The following is a 20,687-nucleotide window of genomic DNA, read 5'->3' as shown; positions in this document are numbered from 1 at the left end:
TCCCAAGTAGCTGGGACTACAGGTGCCTACCACTACACCCAGCTAATTTTTGTATTTTTAGTAGAGACAGGGTTTCGCCATGTTGGCCAGGCTGGTCTCAAACTCCTGACCTCAAGTGATCTACCCGCCTCAGCCTCCCAAAGTTCTGGGATTACAGGCGTGAGCCCCCGCGCCTGGCCCAAAATTGTCCTTTTTTTTTTTTTTTTGAGATAGGGTCTTTCTCTCTCTCCCAAGCTGGAGTGTAGTGGGCGTGATCTCAGCTCACTGCAGCCTCGACCTCCTGTGCTCAATTTGTCCTCCCACCTCAGCATCCCAAGTAGCTGGGACTACAGGTGTGCGTCGCTATGCTCAGCTAATACTTTTGTGTTGTTTTTTTTTGTTGTAGAGATGGGGTTTCACCATGTCACCCAGGCTAGTCTGGAGCTCCAGAGCACAGGCGATTTACCCACATTGGCCTCCCAGTGTGCCAGGATTACAGGCATGCACCACTGTGACCAGCCCAAAATTCTTTTTTTTTTTTTCTTTCAGACGGAGTCTCGCTCTGTTGCCAAGCTGGAGTGCAGTGGTGGATCTCGGCCCACTGCAACCTCCGCTTCCCAGGTTCAAGCGATTCTCCTGCCTCAGCCTCCCGAGTAGCTGGGACTACAGGCACGCGCTACCATACCCAGCTTATTTTTGTATTTTTAGTGGAGACAGGGTTTCACCATGTTTGCCAGGGTGTCTCGATCTCTTGACCTTGTGATCTGCCCGCCTCGGCCTCCCAAAGTGCTAGTATCAAAATTCTTAATTAAGAATAGTTATATGCATTTGGCACATAAGTAACAAATTGAGTGTTTACTGCTCTTCACTTCCCCCTCCCTTTTGTTCGCTTGTGAACTATGGCCAGGACTCTTGTGTGTCAAGCAGTTTTCTTTAGCACATTAAGTGTGCCTCACATAAATGATCTAAGTTAAACCACTGTGTCATAAAAGGCTTGAATAAGCATGCATATATTTGCCTTTTTTCCAAACATTTATATGATTGTTTCCTCACCATATTCCTAGACTCAACTGTCGTCTTCTCAGAGAAGCCTGTCTGGACTACTTATCTAAAATAGCAGCTCAAGTCACTCTCTGGCTTTTCGCTCTCCTTTATTTTTCTTAATAGGACTTAATCACCAGCTGACATTTTGTTATATATCTAGGGTCTATTTTTATTTTATCCCCTAGAATGAATGTAAGTTCCACGAGGGCAGGGACTATTTGCTGACATATTTCCCACATAAAATAGATGCCAAGTAAGTACTTGTTGAGTTAATGAGTGATCTTCAAAGTGGAAGGTGGAAAGTCCTGGGGCTTTGGAACTATACCTGGATCCAAAACAAAATTCAAAGTTCAACTGCTTACTAGCTGTGTGACCTGGAACAAGTCTTAGGCTTCAGTTTTGTTTTGCTATTAATATTTTATTTTTAGAGACAAGGGTCTTACTCTGTTGCCCAGGCAGGAGTGCAGTGGAGCTCACTGCAGCCTGGAACTCCTGGGATCAAGTGCCTCTCCTGGGACTCGTGGCGTGAGCCATCATGCCTAATTAGTTTTTTTTTTAATTTGTAAAACAGAAGGGATAGTAATAATTTCATAGACTTATTTTGAATACTAAATGAAATAATACACTTTTTTAAACTAAAAAAACTAAATTTAACCAATAGCAAATGTGCAATAAGTGTCACGTTACAGCTAAGGCCTCGAGTACTTGCTGTTAACTTTCTTAGGTATCTTAGCACTTTGCAGGCAGTTTTTGAGATTTTGTTTCTGTTTTTCTAGGGGAATTCAAGATGATATTTCTGCCTAGATTTTGCTGTTTTACATTGACTGTACATTATAACTATTAGAATATCATTAAAATAGTGTTAAAATCTGAAGCAGGACTTTTCAGCTTTAGCAGTATTGCGCTTTGGGGCCAGATTCTTTGTTGTTGTTGGAGTTGTCTTGCGTGTTGTAGGATGTTTAGCAGCATCCCTGGCCTCCATCCACTAGATGCCAGTAGCAGCCCCTACCCCTGTTATGACAACCAAAAATGTTTTCAGACAAATTTGCCTGGAAGGGCAAAATTGCCCGTCGTTGAGAACCACTTATTTGAAGAATGTCAGTGCTGACAGGATTGGTGCATAATTGAGATACCCGAAGGTATACATTTGGAAGAGTATGCTTTTCGTTCATCTGATTATATTTTGATTTGAAATATTCATATTTCTAGGGAAAAGTTAATAGCCTAATTAGCCAGAGAATCTTTTGCAAAGTATTATGTTTCACTATAAAATGATTATTTAGGAATGTTAATTTATTAACATTATAATGAATAGTTATAGATATCTATACCCTAATCTGTAAACAAATTATATTCTACATATTATTTTATCTCCATTTTAAATTATGTTTTACATATACTGCCCTTTTTATATTTAGGTTAATTAAAGAAAATAAGAAGCATCAGGAGCTCTTCGTAGACATTTGTTCAGAAAAAGACAATTTAAGAGAAGAACTAAAAAAAAGAACAGAAACAGAGAAGCAGCATATGAACACAATTAAACAGGTAAAAAAGAAAAAAATCTTCAAAGACCATACTTCAATTAATAAAATAAATACATTCATGGCAACTGGTTGTGGCAGCTCTCGCCTGTAATCCTAGCACTTTGGGAGGCCAAGATGGGTGGATTACTTGAGCCCAGGACTTTGAGACCAGCCTGGGCAACATGGTGAAACCCTGTCTCTACAAAAAAAAAAAAAAAACCAGAAAATTAGCTGCATCTGGTGGCATGCGCCTGTAATCTCAGCTATTCAGGAGGCTGAGGTGGATGGACCACTTGAGCCTGGGAGACTGAGGCTATAGTGAGCTGAGATCATGCCACTGTACTCCAGCCTGGGTGACAGAGTGAGACCTTGTCCCAAAAAAAAAAACAAAAAACACTTTTGTATAAGTTGAAGTTCTATAAGGTAAATCATACTCTAAATGCAGAGAATTGCGTGGCATTTAAACCATTCTCTTTTACAAAGTAGGACTCATAGCCTGATGTATTTCCTTTTATGTAAGTTTATTCTTATATGTGTGACTGCTGTACTACATATAGTAGAACACATTCTGTTATGTTCAAAATAAGCAAAAAGACGATTTGAGTTGACAGTCAACTAGACTGTTTTTGCCAACAGGGAGGAAGCAATAGAAATATAAAAGTTTATGTCTGACATTAGGATGTTTTTAAGTTTATATTTTGGTATGGTTCCATTCTCAGTATTTTTAAAAACTATGTTGTGAAGGCTAGATTGCATCTGGCTTACTGGCTTTCCTAGCCTGTCCTTTTCTTTCTTTTTTTTTTTTTTTTTGCTTTTTATTTTTCTTTGAGACAGAGTTTTGCTCTCATCATCCAGGGTGGAATGCAATGGCACAATCTCGGCTCACTGCAATCTTTGACTCCTGGGTTCAAGTGATTCTTCTGCCTCAGCCTCCCAAGTACCTGGGATTATAGACGGCCACCAACCACACCCAGCAGTTTTTGTACTTTTATTAGAGACAGGGTTTCACCATGTTGGCCCGGCTGGTCTTGAACTCCTGACCTCAGGTGATCCACTTGCCTTATCCTGGCCTCCCAAAGTACTGGGATTACAGGCATGAGCCACTGCCCCCACCTCTTTCTAGTTTTTAAATGAACTCTGATGTGTGAATCAACAAAGTGAATATTCAGACTAATAGCAAAGCTGAGCTGCTCTTTATTTTTGAGGTGCTTTTTCTTCTGTGAAAAGGATTAGAAGCATTCTAGCCTTAATAGTATTTTATTTTGTCTCATCTTTCACAGAAAGTTATATAACGAAAATAACAGTAAACAATTGGTAAAACAAGTTTTCACTTGATGCATGATTGGAAGGTGACTGTATTTGTAAAATAGTTTGTATTTAATCCTGATTTTTATGTGCTCTAGGGCCCCCACATATAAACCAAAGTTAGAATGGTAAAGTGTGAGGGAGCCTTAATAACGGGCTGAATCCGTATTTTGGTAGTCAGGTCACTCAGTGACCAGAAACTTCAGACTGAACAGGTAGAATGGAACCAGAGCCTTTCCTTTCACGAGCTTATTTTTGTTTTTTTCCCAGAGAAAATTGGATTCACCTTTCTTTTGCTAGCATTTCAATAACTTTATACTTCTAAATAGAAAATCAGTATAACAGACTTTTCTTTCTTAATTTTATCTCTAGATCTGCACTATCTAATATGGCATCCACCAGCTGCATATAGCTATTGAGCACTTCAAATGTAGCTAGTCTAAATTGAGAGGTGCTGTAAGTGTAAAATACACATGTAACTTAGAAGTTAGTATAAAAATAAAACAACTCATTTTTTTCACATGGATTGATAATATTGGAATGATAATATTTTGGATATATTGGGTTTAATAAACTATTTCACCTGTTTCTTTTTACTTTTTATTTTTTATTTTATTTTATTTTATTTTATTTTTGAGATGTGATTTCGCTCTTGTTGCCCAGGCTGGGGTGCAGTGGCGCAATCTTGGCTCACTGCAACCTCCATCTCCCAGGTTCAAGCTATTCTCCTGCCTCAGCCTCCTGAGTAGCTGGGATTACAGGCATCTGCCACCACGCCCGGCTAACTTTTGTATTTTTAGTAGAGACAGGGTTTCACCATGTTAGCCAGGCCAGTCTTGAACTCCTGACCTCAGGTGATCTGCCCATCTTGGCCTCCCAAAGTGCTGGGATTACAGGCATGAGCCACTGCACCCAGCAGTAAAAAGAATTTTACTTTTTAAAGTATGACTACTAGAAAGTGTAAATTCCACATGTGGCTTGTACTTCTATTGCTCAGTGTTGCTCTAGATAATTTTGTAATAAGGAAAATTAGTATATGTGTACGATAAAGTAAGATTTAGGTCTCTTTCAACAGGTTTATTGAGATATAATTAACTTTCCACACAGTTCACTTATTTTAAGTGTACAGTTCAGTGACTTTTACTTGTACAACCACCACAATTATAGAACATGCCATCACCCCAAAAAGAAATGCAGCACACATTAGTAGTCACTTCTTGTTTCCCTCCAACAGTACTCCCTCAACCCTGCCCTAGGGAACAAGTAATCTTTTGGTCTCTACATATTTCCCTATTCTGGACATTCCATATAAAAGGAATTATATAATAAGTACCCCTTTTTATCTAGCTTGTTTTATTTAACATAGTGTTTTTAAGGTTTCATTCAAGTTGTAGCATGTATCAGTACTTCATTATTTTTAATGATTGAATAGTAGTTCATTATATAGATATATGACGTTTTAATGTTTTGTTTACCCCTTCATCAGTTGATGGACATTTGGGTTGTTTCTGCCATTTGACTGTTATGAATAATGCCTCTGTGAACATTGACGTACTAGTTTTTATGTGTACATATGCTTTCATTTCTCTCAGGTGTATACCTAGGAATGAGTAGAATGAGTTGGGAAGTGTTCCTTTTTGGGGGAAGAGCAAAAATTTGTGAAGAATTGGTATTAATTCTTCTTTAATTGTTTTAAAGAATTTTATCTGTGTAGCCACCTGGGACTGAATTGTTCTTTGTGGGTAGGTTTTTGTTGTTGTTCTTTTTTGTTATTCTGATTCAATCTCTACTTGTTATAGGTCTATTTAGATCTTCTGTTTCTTCTTGAGTCAGTTTTGGTAGTCTGTGTCTTTCTAGGAATTGTTCATTTTGTCTCTAAGTTAAATTGTTCATAGTATTCATTCAATTCTTTTTATTTCTATAAGGTCAGTAGTAATGTCCCTCTTTCGTTTTGATTTTAGTAATTTCAGTCATCTTTCTTTTTTCCTCAGTCATTCCAACTAAAGGTTTGTCAATTTTCGTCTTTTCAGAGAACCAATTTTTGGTTTTGTTTGTTGTCTCCATTTTTCTTTTTCTTTTCTTTTTTTTTTTTTGTTTTTTTGTTTTTGTTTTTGTTTTTTTTTTTTTTGAGACAGGGTCTGGCGCTATCACCCAGGCTGGAGTATGGTGTTATGATCTTGGTTCACTGCAGCCTCTACCTATGAGGCTCAAGTGATCCTCCCACCTTAGCCTCCTGAGTAGCTGCTGCTACAGGCATGCACCACCACATCCAGCTAATTTTTGTATTTTTTTGTGGAGACGGGTTTTCACTATGTTGCCCAGGCTGGTCTCGAACTCGTGAGCTCAAGCGATCCACTGCCTCAGCCTCCCAAAGTGTTGAGATTACAAGCATGAGCCACTTCACCTGGGCTTGTCTCTGTTTTTCTATTCTTCATTTCATTAATTTCCATTCTAGTTTTTATTATTTTCTTCCTCCTCTTGGTATTCGGTTTAGTTTGCTCTTTTTCCAGTGTCTTAAGATGGAAGTTTGGGTTATTTATTTGATACCCTTTCTTCTTTTTGTTTTTGAAACAGCATTTTACTCTTGTCACCCAGACTGGAGGGCAGTGGCGCGATCTCAGCTCACTGCAACTTCGGCTTCCTGGGTTCAAGCGATTGTCTTGCCTCAGCCACCTGAGTAGCTGGGATTACAGGCGCCCGCCACCACACCCAGCTAATTTTTGTATTTTTGGTAGAGACGGGGTTTCACAGTGTTGGCCAGGCTGGTCTCGAACTCCTGACCTCAGGTGATCCTTCTGTCTCTGCCTCTCAAAGTGCTGAGATTACAGGCATGAGCCACCACACCTGGCCCCCTTTCTTCTTTTTTAATATAGGTATTTATAGTTATAAATTTTCCTCTAAGCACTCATTTAGATGTGTCTCCTAAGTTGTGGTATATTATGTTTTCATTTTCATTAGTCATCTAGTACTTCCTAATTTCCCTTGCAGTTTCTTCTGTGTTTATTTAGGGAGTATGTGGTTTAATTTTCACAAATTTGTGAATTTCCCAAATTTCTTTCTGTTACTGAGGTCTCATTTTATTCCATTATGATAGGAGAACATACTCCATATGATTTTAATCATTTAAATTTATGGAAGCTTGTTTGTAACCTAGCGTATCCTCTGTCATGGAGAATATTCCATGTGCACTTGATGAAAGTGTATACACTGCTGTTCCTGGGTGGCGTGTTGTGTAGATGTATTAGATTCCATTGTTTTGTAGCGCTTAAGTCTCCTATTTCTGTGTTAATCATCTACCTAATTCTATTCGTTATTTGAAAGTAGGGTAGTGAAGTCTCCAACTATTGTTGACTTGTCTGTTTTCCCTTTTATTTCTGTTAGTTTTTGCCTCATGTATTTTGATGCTACGTTCTTAGATGCATATACATTTATCTGTTAGATCTTTCTGATGGCTTGATCTTTTTTTATTTTTATGAGCTATTCTTTATCTCTGGTAACATTCTTAATTTTAGTCTGTTTTTTATGTAAGTATAGCCACTCTTCCTTCTTTATGATTGCTGTTTGCATTATATATGTTTTCCACTCTTTTCAGTTTGTTTGCATTTTGAACCTAAAATGCCTTCTGTAGACAACATATAGTTGAATCTTGTTTTTTTAATTAAGTCTGTTAATTTCTGCCTTTTTATATGGTTATTAAATCTACTTTCATTTAATGTTATTATTGATGGTGGGATTTATGTCTGCCATATCGTTCGTTCCATGTTTCAAGTCTTTTTTTCCCCTATTCCTCCTTCACTGCCTTCTTTTGCATTAAGTGAATGTTGTCTAATATAACATTTACATTTCTTTCATGATATTTTCTCTATACAGTACATTAATTCCCCCTTATCTGAGGGGAATTTCTTCCAAGATCCTAAGTAGATGCATGAAATTGTCAATAGCACTGAACCCGATTGCCATTAATCAGAATATGTTTCTGTTTATGTCTGCCCCTGACAAATCAATGCCCTTTTCATTTTCTTTTTTTTTTTTTTTTTCAGAGACATGGTCTCATCACTCTGATGTCCAGGCTGGCGTACCATGGTGGGATCACAGCTCACTGTAGCCTCAAAATCCTGGGCTCTAGCAATCTTCCTGCCTCAGCCTCCTGAGTAGATGGGACTACAGGCATGCACCACCATGCCCAGCTAATTTTTAAATTTTTTTGTAGAGATTGGGTCTTGCTGTGTTGATTGTGCTGGTCTTGAACTCCTGACCTCAGGCAATTCCCCCTCCTCAGCTTTCCAAAGTGCTGGGATTACAGGCATAAGCCACTGCCTGTCTCCTTTCCCATCTTAACAAGGCACTCATGCAGTGTGGCCGTAACTTCTGAAGTTTGAGGTGTGACAGCAAAACTAGCATGAATTTGTTTTTCCTTCACAGTTTCATGGATAGAAGATTCATTCTTACTGTAGATTTTAGCAACCTCAGCATATTATTTTTTTTCTTTCAAGTCACCATTTCACTTAAAATAAGCACTTTAAAGCCTCTCTTTGGCACTTGTGAATCGCCAGCATCACTATTCTTATACTCTGGGGCCACTAATACGTAAATAAATACTTACTTATTTATTAAGGGCTAAGTGTTGCTGCACACAAGCACTGTCATCCTGCCATAGTCAATCTGGTAACTGAGATGGCTGCTAAGTGACTAACTGGCAGGTAGTATGTACAGTGCAGACATGCTGGACAAAGGGATGACTCACAGTCTGAGTGAGACATAGTAAGACAGCACAAGATTTCATCACACTATTCAGAATGTCATGCAATTAAAAACTTGTGAATTGTTTATTTCTGGAAGTTTTTATTTAATATTTTTGGACTGTGGTTGATTGAAGGTTGCTGAAACCGTAGAAAGTGAAGCCACAGATAAGGCAGGACTCTACTGTGTTTCTTTGCGTTATTCCTTAGTGGATATTCTAGGGGTTGCCAGATACCTTAACTTAACGGTTATCTCCAGATTTTTACTAAATGCCAATGAGATATAGAAGCATTGCTGAAAGTTTTTATTTCTATAGCTGAAGTATATTCGTTGTATTGTTTATGTTTATTTACTTTGTTTATATTTGCGGTATTCGTGGTCTGTTTGATATAGCTATAAAAATAATTTGAAAATAATTTTATTTACAGTTAGAATCAAGAATAGAAGAACTTAATAAAGAAGTTAAAGCTTCCAAAGATAAACTAGTAGCTCAAGACATTACAGCTAAAAATGCAATTCAGCAGTTACACAAAGAGATGGCCCAACGGATGGAACAGGTATTTCTCACATCGTTGTCATTATTAACTTGATATTCTGGTGACTCTTGTTTGTTAAAATAAGCTAACACTGTTAGACTATTTTGGACCGCACTGTTATATTAATACTAGGTAATTCTTTTATATAAAAATAAGCCATTAGGCCGGACTCGATGGCTCACGCCTGTAATCCCAGCACTTTGGGAGGCTGAGGCAGGCAGATTGCCTGAGGTCAGGATTTTGAGACCAGCCTGGCTAACATGGTGAAACCCCATCTCTACTAAAAATAAAAAAAAGTTAGCCGGGCGTGGTGACACAAACCTGCAGTCGCAGCTAGTTGGGAGGCTGAAGCAGGAAAATAATTTGTACCTGGGAGGCGGAGGTTGCAGTGAGCCAAGGTTGCACCACTGCACTCCAGCCTGGGTGACAAAGCAAGACTCTGTCTAAAAAAAAATAATAAAATAAGTCATTAGAAATTCTAAATCAATTTGTAAATACATACAGATGAATAAATTAAAGCATATGGAATAAAAAGTGAATTTTTAAAAAATCTCTATGTCTTCTTCCCTTGCCTGCAATCCTTTTATATCCCATTCCTTGTTCCATAGCTAATTATTGGTATTTTGGTTATGTATCTTACTACATATACATGTACAAGTCACACCTGTTTATTTGTGCATGGTCATATACTTTTTTCCCCCTGCTTGATTGGAATAATACTGTACATCTTTTTTGTAACCTTTTTTCCCATACTTAATATACCTTGGTATTCTTTTTGAGTTGGTATATATGATCTCAGAAGAGGTCATTTTAAGCAGTGCTTTTTTATTATTACTTGCCTGAACTCTATGCATGACATCTTTGTTATCTTCATTTCTGTATCCACAAAACATAGCACAGTATCTGACCAACAATTAGTCCTCACGATGAATTGAATCTGAAAGGTTTAACTCACACCTTCATTATTTGACTGTGGTGGATCCCACCCTTTCTACCCTGAAGCTGCTACTGTAGATGGCATTCTGGAAGGAAGGACTTTAGGCAACACATTATCCTCAGCCTTTATTTGGATGATTCTTTAAAACATGCTGACCCCTTGCATTACAGATGTTATGTTTAAATCTCCTCCTATCAGTTCTGGACCCTTTTGTACTAATTGAAGGGAAATAAAGAGCCGAGGAGCTTAAGAAGTAACTGGTTTGAGCAGGCCCAAACATAGCCAGCCAATCATTAGAATCAGCTGGTGAGCTTTCCTTCCTTCCTTCTTCCTTTCCTTTTCCTTTTCCTCTTCCTTTTGCCCTTGCCCTTCCCCTTCTTCCTTCCTTCCTTCCTTGTTTCCTTCCTTCCTTCCTTCCTTCCTTCCTTCCTAAAACTCTCTGAAGCTTAATATTTAAAATAAAATAGTAGTTGGTGTACATGATAACAATTCAAACATTTGAAAAAGTCTTCTTCCAAACATTTTACCCCCTTCCTAAAGGTAACCACTGATGCCAGTTTCCTGTGTATCCTTCCAAAATTGTTTGTTGCATAGACACTTGTGTATTTTTCTTTTTTCCTTCCCTGCCTTTTAAAAAACAAATGGCAATATACTACACTCACTACTACATAGGTTTTCTCCTTAATGATGAAGAGTGTAGGTGATGCTGATAATAGTAGCTGATATACTGAGTTTTAGCTGTGTGCAAAGCCATGTTCAAAATACGTTACAAGTGTTAACTTGCTTGATCTTCACAACCCTAGGAAGTGGATATTATTAAAGTAGATTTTGGAAAACTGATCTATTTAATTATTAATAGATCTGCCTCATTCCTGTTTTCCCCTAACTTTTCCTCCCAGCTTTTTGAGAATTTTCAAGCATATAGAAAAGGTGAAAGATTAGTAAAATGAACACCTGTTTATCTTTCACCTATTGTCACTAAACCTAGTAAGTTTTGTTTAAAAATAGATTCCCATGTGTGTTTACCCATGTTCATGTGCACACACACATTCACCCGCTGTTTAGTTTCCAGATTGAGGTTTCCTCATTTCTTTTTTTATGAGACAGAGTCTCACTCTGTCACCCAGACTGGAGTGCAGTGGCGCAATCTCAGCTCACTGCAACCTCCACCTCCCAGGTTCACACCATTCACCTGCCTCAGCCTCCCGAGTAGCTGGGACCACAGGCACCCGCCACCACACCCGGCTAATTTTTTGTATTTTTAATAGAGTTGGGGTTTCACCATGTTAACCAGAATGGTCTTGATCTCCTGACCTCGTGATCTGCCTGCCTCGGCCTCCCAAAGTGGTGGGATTACAGGTGTGAGCCACTGTGCCCGGCCAAGGTTTCCTCATTTCATAGACCAGATAGGTAGAATGAATTTGAACTCTACTTACTAGAGGGTGTAGCTGTATTATAAAATCTCAGGGACTTGATAACATTTCCCCCACCCACATCTCCCATGGCCTGATATTAGTAAGTATCACAGGGCAGTGAAGGTTTTATAGCCCTAGTATACCATTCTGGATTTCTACTTTGTCTTACATCTTTTAGCCCTGGAAATTTCCCATACTTTCTTGTGAGCTCAACTATATATTAAAAGATATTTGTTATTTTTCATCTAAAACTTTTGGTATTTATGAGGAGGATTTATCTGCCATACTTGTAGAAGCTACACTTCATTTATTTTATCTGTTGGTTATCTTATTCATGTTTTACTTATCTTTATCCAAGTCAATGATAATCATCTTATAGTGGATAAATCCAAATACCTTAATTGGCCTGTCTTCCTTTATTTGTGCCATAAATGGACTTTCTATAATAGCTTAAATAACAGTTATTGTATTGTCTTGTGTAATACTCCCAATAATACTATGAGGTAGGTGCTTCCATTAGCAGAATGGGGCGGGATCCAGGAGTGTGAACTTTAACAAGCACCCCAGATTATTCCTTTGCAGTTGATCTATGGATGACCCCACGAGTAACAGAGCTATTATCTGGTGCACCATTCCTTGCTATAGTAAAGACTCTCATAATGTTTTCCATTTATTTTTTTTTTTTTTGAGACAGGGTCTTTCGCCCAGCCTGGAGTGCAATGGTGCAATCATGGCTAACTCAAGCCTCAACCTCCTGGGCTCAAGAGACCTCCCGCTTTAGCCCTCCTGAATATCTGGGACTACAGGTGCACATCACCCTGCCCAGCTAATTTTTTGTTTTTTTTTGTAGATACGGGGTTTTGCCATGTTGTCCAGGCTGGTCTCGAACTCCTGGGCTCAAGCGATCTGCTTACCTCAGCCTCCCAAAGTGCTGGGATTACAGGCATGACCCCTTGCACCCAGCCAAGACCCTCATAATATTTCACTTTATCTATTACAATTGTCTGTTTTCGATTATTTTCTGCCCCCCATCTCTCAACTTCAGAAAAGCTCCCGTGCTGCTACCAGTTATCTTACTAAAACACACATTTTAATTAGAGCTTCTGATTCATCAATTCTTCTTTGACTTTACGTTGACTATGGAATAAAACCTCAACTGATTACCATGATTACTATGACAGAAGTAGTTCTTCCTTTCAGGATCTAATCTACACTTCTTTTCGTTTTCATAACTGCTTCCTTCCCACTCCAGCCAACACACCAAATTTAAGCCCTATAAAATAACCTGATATCCCCTAAATGTGTCATGCTGTTTTATACTTTTAGGTGTTTGCACATGATATTCACTCTATTTTTAATTCCTGTCCTTGATTCACCCCTTATATTCTATTGAATTCTTCTTAGCCTTTAATACCTAGCTCAAGTATAGCATCTTTTACCCTTCCTGCCAACTCCTCCCAGGGAATGTAAGTATTTTCGTGTTTTGAAGGACTTTGTACATTCATTTACTGTAATTTTTCGTATTATATTATAATGTTTGTTTATATGTCTTTCTCACCAGATGGTGGTCTTTCAGAGGCCACAACTGCTACTTTGTTTCCAATAGCCGATACATTATCTGAATATTAAATTATTATGAAACCAGACTTCTCTTAAAGTTGATCATGAACTATTGACTTTTTCTAAGTACAGATACTCAGTTGTCTAAAAATCTAATTCTGTTGGCCAAGTCCAGCATAATTTTCTCAGTCCTTGTCTACAAGCACATTGTTACATCCTCAGGGGCCTATCATATCCCTAATTCAATGTCTTTCTTAAGTTGAAGATTAGTGGACTATTTCGATGGAAACAAATCCCAATTGGGAGATTTTTAAACTACTTATATGTATGTGTATAGCATTCTCAGTGTTGACTAGATGTGTTTATCAACAGTGCCAGAACTTTATGAAACATTTTTGTCAGCCATTTTTCATCAAAGCATAGAAGCTTTTCCTACATTCTGCTAACTTTAATAATTACCTTCTTCAATTCAGTTGCATTATCAGTGTGTATTTACCACAAAAGATATTGAAAATTCCTAAAATTTGAAGTTCTATCTTTTGTAAAATAAATATGTGCTTCACCGTATTTGCAAACCATGAGTTTACTTCAAAGAAGGCCTATTTGTAGAAGTTTTCATTCTGTGAATTTCAGAATATGGAGTTCTGGTTCATACTAAGAGACAATTTTTAAATGAGTATATAGTTTTCATACTTAATCCAATTAGGTATTTCTTATTAAGTGTAAAATGCTTCAGAAAGCTTTTCATAAATAGGAAATTAAATGGTCATTTGTTAGCATATGGCTACTTAATTTTCGAAGGGGAGTTAAAATTTTAGAAATTGTCAGCTGTACAGTCAGGGTCCTGGCAGAAAACAGATTGCACACTTAAACTGGTGTTGAAGATAACTTAATAAAAAGACTCTTTGTCAAGGTGTGAACAGGATTTAGGGAGCCCAAAAAGGGAAGATGCAGAATTTCAGGGCTGCTGGACAAGGAGCAGGTATTACACCCCAGAGGGTAGTTGTATGGAGAGGCTCTCAGCCAACCTGTGGGAACTCTGGAGGAGCCAGATCTCACTCTGCCTACATTCCCAAGCTTCTGCCTACTGCCTTCTGTTGGCTGAACCCAACTGGAAGTTTGAGGTCAAGAGAGCTCATTGATAGGGTTCATGATGTCATGTTCCTGGGACACCAGGTGGAATAAAAAAAAAGTGGGAAAGGGGATCTGGAGGAGTACATGAAAAATAGCAACCATATTAGCCAAAGTAAAAGAAACAGGAAAGGGTAAAGGCAAATGCTAGGGATATTGTACAATTTTTCTATAATTTTGAATTTTTTCTTTCATTTTAAAATTTCATGGCACAAGTCCTGGGAATGTTGTGCAAAAAAAAAAAAAAATGCATTGGTAATATAAGAGACAAATACCATGTATTTCGATATTTCGATACATTTCCATTTGGAAAATTACTTTTCATTAATGCTAAGTAATATTTTTTTTTGAAGGCCAACAAGAAATGTGAAGAGGCACGCCAAGAAAAAGAAGCAATGGTAATGAAGTATGTAAGAGGTGAGAAGGAATCATTAGACCTTCGAAAGGAAAAAGAGACACTTGAGAAAAAACTTAGAGATGCAAATAAGGAACTTGAGAAAAACACTAATAAAATTAAGCAGCTTTCTCAGGAGAAAGGACGGTTGCACCAGCTGTATGAAACTAAGGTATAATTTGCACTATTTGAAATACGTTGACCTTATTTGAAATTTGTTCTCTTTGCTTTTCCGTATTTAATCAAATAATCATAATTTAACATGGTTAACACTCAAATGTAAAGTTATTTTTATTAGTTTAGCTTCTAAAACCATGAATATTTTAGTAATTCAAGTGTTTTATTACTTGTCTGCAGAGAAAAAGTTTGCTAGGGAAAAGATAAAGTGTTGGCACAGGTTTATTAGATAACTTTTTCTTGAGCTTTCTAAAAACTTTCTTTTAAAATCTGTATGTTGGAGAAATTTGTTTGCTTCTCAAGGGAAGATTATATTTTGGTAAAATATGTATATAGTAGTGTCAAATGTGAATAGTTTTAGAGCCAGAAGTATAATTTTATATAATCTTAATGTAACACTTACCACCATAGAAGAGAATTTATGTTTTTCTTACGAAAAGCATGTCTTTCTTAGATACTGTCTAAAGAGATTTCGTTACTGAGCCACCTATTCAGAACCCTTCCTGTTAACTAGCAGCCTCTCAACGGTCATATTTCCAGTGCATTAGCATTTTTCAGTGATAAATGTTATTTTTTTATTCATTAGCTTTTAGTTCAGGAATATTGTCATCATTCTCAGGAATTCTGACAAAACCAATTTAGTTCATATTTCACCTTAATGCCAGCCAGTTAAGAATCATAAAGGTATGTTGTGTTGACAACACATCCAGTTGGTTAAAATGTAAATGTTAAACATCTTTGTTTCTATTAATTGGATTTAGGATTTTACTACCCTCTCATCATTTGGACTTTAAATCAGTTTTATAGTCTGTGGGCCATAGTTTGCCAGCCCTTGATTATAGTATTACTGGACTGATTACGTTGTGGGAGATATAAAAGATAAACACGTAATTAATTGATTATATAAATGCAAATATATGATCTAGTGATATTATTTTAGGAAGGTGAAACGACTAGACTCATCAGAGAAATAGACAAATTAAAGGAAGACATTAACTCTCACATCATCAAAGTAAAGTGGGCACAAAACAAATTAAAAGCTGAAATGGATTCACATAAGGTACGTACTGTAATACAATGGAATAATGATTAGAGTGAGCTTCAAGAGCAAATGCAATAACAGTTAATGAGGTATGAAGCTTTGTTTAGTGACCCTTGCAAGTTAGTTTGGACCTGAATATTTGGTGATTATGAAAAAGAAATGTCCTCACGTTATTTACATATTAAATGAGGTGGAATGTTAAATTTTACTATCCATAGTTTACAACACCCAAATTTGCCCTGTTCTTTAAGCATTTTTTGATATGCAAAATTTAAATAACATTGTGAGAAATTGGACGAGGGAGAACGTGTGTGAATTTTCAAATTTGATTGTAAACTCTAGAAATTTTTAAAAGTCGATGCTAAGATTTTATACTCAAAAAATATAAATTCTTATTTAAATATAAAGATTTTAAGAATAAGTTGCCTTAACTTTTTTATAAATATAATTTCATTGGTATTATGCCTAGTGAATATAATTAAAAAGCTAATATAAGTAATTATAAAGGCTGATACCTGATGCCATAATTTTAAGCACTAACTGAGCTGATATTAGAGGTAATAAAAATCTGAAGATGATAGAATGTGAAGTAAAAGAACAACTCTGAATTGTGACTTAAGAAGTGCAAGTTTATGGAAATATCAGTTTCCAGGTTTTCACAAACAGGATTAATGATAATGGTTAAAATCATAATCGTGGATTACCTCATTAAATAGTTCTAAATCAGTAGAACTGTTAATAACCTTTGGTTATATTGTATTCTCTGGTACAGCATTATCAGAGAAAACTGTAGGAGGAGTAGTCTCTGTTGACAGTGGTCAAAGGTAGATTAGAGAATAGTGGGTTTCCCTCAAGTCTGAAGCTGACCTACTAATCAGCACATGTGTGTGAGGAAACTACCAAGGCAGAGAAAGAATTTTCAGAAAGGAGGAGGATGACAGTCCCTGGAGCTCAACACAGCTAAACCATTTAAATTTTCCCTTTGAGTTACAGAATGAGGAATTGGAATTCCAAATTCATAAAAACAGTAATGATTCTCAACTGCCTGAGTTGCTTCAAGATCAGAACATAATACTTGGTCATATCTGATATCTGTGGTACTTTCCTCATCTTCATCTAGAGTGCTAAGAGACAGGATCCTGAAACCTGTTAGAATACTAGCACTGAGGAACACAAGAACTATTAAAAGATGTATGTAAGAGATTCTTAATGGCAGTTTTGAGCTCAGATGAAACCAGATACTCTGTAAATAGGTTAGAGAAGTGGTTTAAGGCTGACTTCTGTAAGGTTACGTGGTGCAGATTGCTAGAAAATGAACAAGCATATATTGACTTGGTATGTAGAAATTCACTAGTTCTTTTTAACTAAAGGTGTTTATTAACCAGCAAGCTTTGTGCATAACACTGTGTTAGATAACTTGGAGGCTATAAAAGCCTTAGGAGACACGGTCGTTACTTCGAAAGAGTGTCCGAGATGGGCTCCTGGTTACTTGTTTTAGGTATTTACCTATTGGATGTTGGAAGGAGTCCCTGGATCAAAGGATACAAGATTTAATAATCATGTGGTTAGTATAGTCTACCTCTTGAGATGTGTGCAAGAGACATGAGACACTTAGTAAATTTTTCTTGAGGCACCCTTTCTAGTTTCTGATTCCTGTCCACCAAGTCTTAGGTACTAATAATACTGCAGTCCTGCTGGTTACTGGATCCATTGTGATCAGTAGCTTCTGGTCAGACCCCCTTTGCATATTCCCAGAACTTAAGAGTAGGTGGACTGGCTACCCAGATCATCAGAGTACCCAAGAGAAACAATTTGTTTCCTTCCCTAAACTCCTTTAGCATTTAACTGAAAATGTGTTTTTAACACCTAGCCTCTAAAAACAGAAGCCTTTTATTTTGAGTACAGTGAATAAAGATGAGTTTCCCCCAGTATACGTCATCTACTTGTTTACCTACCTGGTTGCTACTTATTCACCTACCTGATACCAGGATAAGATAATCTCACTTGAACTGTTGTTCAGTAGTTCAGTGGAGATTGAACAATAGTTCAAGTGAGATTATCTTATCCTGATATCAGGATAAGCCTGCTAGCAATAGATGTGGCTGTGGTTCTTTGGCTACCATGGGTTGGCTATGCTGGGTGCTTGCCAGATGTTACTGCTTCAGAGAAAGCTAGAAGAATAGTCTTGGACCCAGCAGCTAGACCAGCAGGAGGCTGTAGATGGTAATATTTTACAGGCCTACTGTGTGACAGGGGCTTGGTATATTTTATATGTTCTGTACACTAGGTCACCCGAAGTAAGACTGTTGCTTAATAAGCTCTTCTCCCGAAGCTGTTGAGGCTGTCTGTCATGTTGTTGCTGATAGTGTCATTCTTAACTGGTTTGTTTACTCGGAAGGCCCAATCATTAGAAACAAGTGGGCTTCCTATTTGCTTTGCCATTTTATCTCAGTAAAACTATTCTATGTCTGTTCTATAACTCTGCTGTTCTATCATTGTATTCTATTGACTATATTGCATTATGGAATAACAAGATCCAGGTTTACCCTTCTACCTTAAAAAACAAAAGACAAAATATATGAAATGAAGGCTTTCAGACTTGAGACAACAGGCAGCACAGGACAGTGATCTCTGAGTGAAGGGAAATAAAGGAGGTATTCCTGCAGAACAAAGAGAAGAACCTAAACAGCGTAGCAGTCTACCTGAATTGAGGAGACAGAGTTCAAAATATGGGGAACGAAGGCAGAGTCCCAGGAAAGAGAAAAATACAATCTGCAGTGAGTTCCCTTCAAGTCTTCAACTGACTACTGATCAGTACATGTGTACGAGTGTGTGTGTGTGTGTGTGTGTGTGTGTGTGTGTGTGTGTGTGTGTGTGTGTGTTAAGAAAGGAAGCTACAGAGGAAGGGAAAGAAATAGGGTCAACAATCCCTAGAGCTCCCACAAGGCTAGGAAATTGTTCATGTTTCCATCAGTCGAAGAGAAATGACCTATCAACACACATCAGGCAGGGCTGCATCGGGCAGCCCCCAGAAGGTAATTGCTTTAGTTGTGAGGATGCATTTGCCTTAGATTAAGTCTGTTATAGATCTGCCTTAACAAAACTTTAAAAGCAAGCTTCAAATAAATTGTTTCAAGTAAATGCACTATGTCCCAAAACAAAGGCCCAAAGTATTTAAATGACTACAGAGAATTCTGGCACCTAAAAGCGTAAAATTTACTCTGTTTGGCATCCAATAAAAAATTACCAGGTATGCAGAGAGGCAGGAAAATGGAGACCATCATGAGAAGAAAGGAAAACTAGATCAATAAGAACAGATCCAGGTGCGGTGTCTTATACCTGTAATTTTAGCACTTTGGGAGGCTGAGGTGGGAGGATTGCTTGAGGCCAGGAGTTTGAGACCAGTCTGGGCAACATAGCGAGGTCCCCATCTCTACAAAAAGAACTTTAAAAGTTAGTCAGGTGTGGTTTTATATGCCTGTAGTACTAGCCACTTGGGAGGCTGAGATGGAAGGATCACTTGAGCCCAGGAGTTGAAGCTATGATCATGCCACTGCAGTCCAGCCTGGGCAACAGAGCAAGATCCTGTCCTGTGTCAAAAAAAAAAAAAAAAAAGATTCAGAAATGACACAAATAATAGAATTAGTAGACAATGAGACAATGATGTTAAAGCAGCTATTATAAATACATTCCATATGTTCAAGGAGATAGACAAAAGCATGAGTATGATACGGAGAGACACGAAAGAAAAAAAACAGATTGACGTAATGTCTGAGATGAAAAATACATTGGATGGAATTAACAGCAAATTAGAAACTGCAGAGGACAAGATTAGTGTACTTGAAAACATAGAAGTAGAAAACTATATGCTAGTGACTCCCAGATTTACAACTTCTACCCAGAGCTCCAGATTCATATATTTAGTTGCTTATTTGACATCTGACATCTTGGATGACTTAAGGCATCTTAAACTTAACATGTCTAAAATTGAACTAATAATGTCCCCTTTCCTCCATTGCTTTCCTGTGTCAATAAGTGACAATCCATCCATCTAATTGCTCAGGCTAAAAGCCTTAGATTCATCCTTAATTTCTCAGTTAGCAAATCCAGTCCTTCAGCAGATCTTCCTGCTCATGTCTTTTGAGTCTGTACTCACCTAGCACCTTCTCAATGGTACCTTCCCTAGGAATTCTATCTAAACTTTCATCTATCCAAACTTTCATTCTATCCAAACTTTCTCATGTCCTTGCTTTATTTTTATTCCTTAGCACTTGCCACTAATGTATTTTACTTACGTATTATTTTTAGTGTCTCCATTACTAGAATATGAGCTTCATGAAGGTGAGATTATGTTTGTTTTCTTATACAGCTATGTCCTTTGAGCATAGAGCAATGCTTGGTGCATAGATGCCCCAGTGAATACTGAATGAATGAATAAGTGAAACACAATCAATACCTTAACCAAAACATTTAATGTGATTCTCACTTTTCCCTTACTCATTTACTTAATATTTATTTGACATACAGGAATTTCTCTATTGCTATTTTTTGAGTGGATGAAGTGCTTACTATGTGCCAGGCTCTTTTTAGTTATTAATGGTATAGTAGTAGAAAAACATATGAAGTTCTTTCTCTCTCTCTTTTTCTTCCTCTCTGTCCATTGAGTCTAGTATTTTAAAAAGTCAGCATTTGAAAAAGTAAATAATTGCTTATATTTTAAAAGTGGTACTAAGTTTTAATACAAGTCAAATTATTAAAAACTAGCAACTGAAAATATATAACTTTCAGTACTTATATGGTAAATTTATTTTTTTTAATGACGTGTAAGAAGCAATTTGTTTTTGTTTTTCTTTTTTCTTTTCCTTTTTTTTTTTTTTCTTTTTTTGAGATGGAACCTTGCTCTG

At 37.2% G+C, this 20,687-nt stretch overlaps 1 protein-coding gene across 2 annotated transcripts in view; it reads left to right on the top strand.

The window, feature by feature from the left end:
* Positions 1-20,687, top strand: part of CCDC186 (coiled-coil domain containing 186) — a 50,217-nt gene that overhangs the window by 14,053 nt on the left and 15,477 nt on the right. For both annotated transcript variants that reach the window (XM_010363213.2, XM_010363214.2), the window contains 4 exons: positions 2,442-2,568; positions 9,020-9,148; positions 14,524-14,736; positions 15,682-15,801. In XM_010363213.2, coding sequence (XP_010361515.2) covers positions 2,442-2,568; positions 9,020-9,148; positions 14,524-14,736; positions 15,682-15,801 — 589 coding nt within the window. The remainder of the gene's footprint in view (positions 1-2,441; positions 2,569-9,019; positions 9,149-14,523; positions 14,737-15,681; positions 15,802-20,687) is intronic.

Source organism: Rhinopithecus roxellana, chromosome 11, assembly GCF_007565055.1.
Source record: "Rhinopithecus roxellana isolate Shanxi Qingling chromosome 11, ASM756505v1, whole genome shotgun sequence".
Taxonomy (NCBI): Eukaryota; Metazoa; Chordata; class Mammalia; order Primates; family Cercopithecidae; genus Rhinopithecus; species Rhinopithecus roxellana.
Note: the sequence above shows the minus strand (reverse complement) of the source record. Positions and strands in the feature narration are given on the sequence as shown.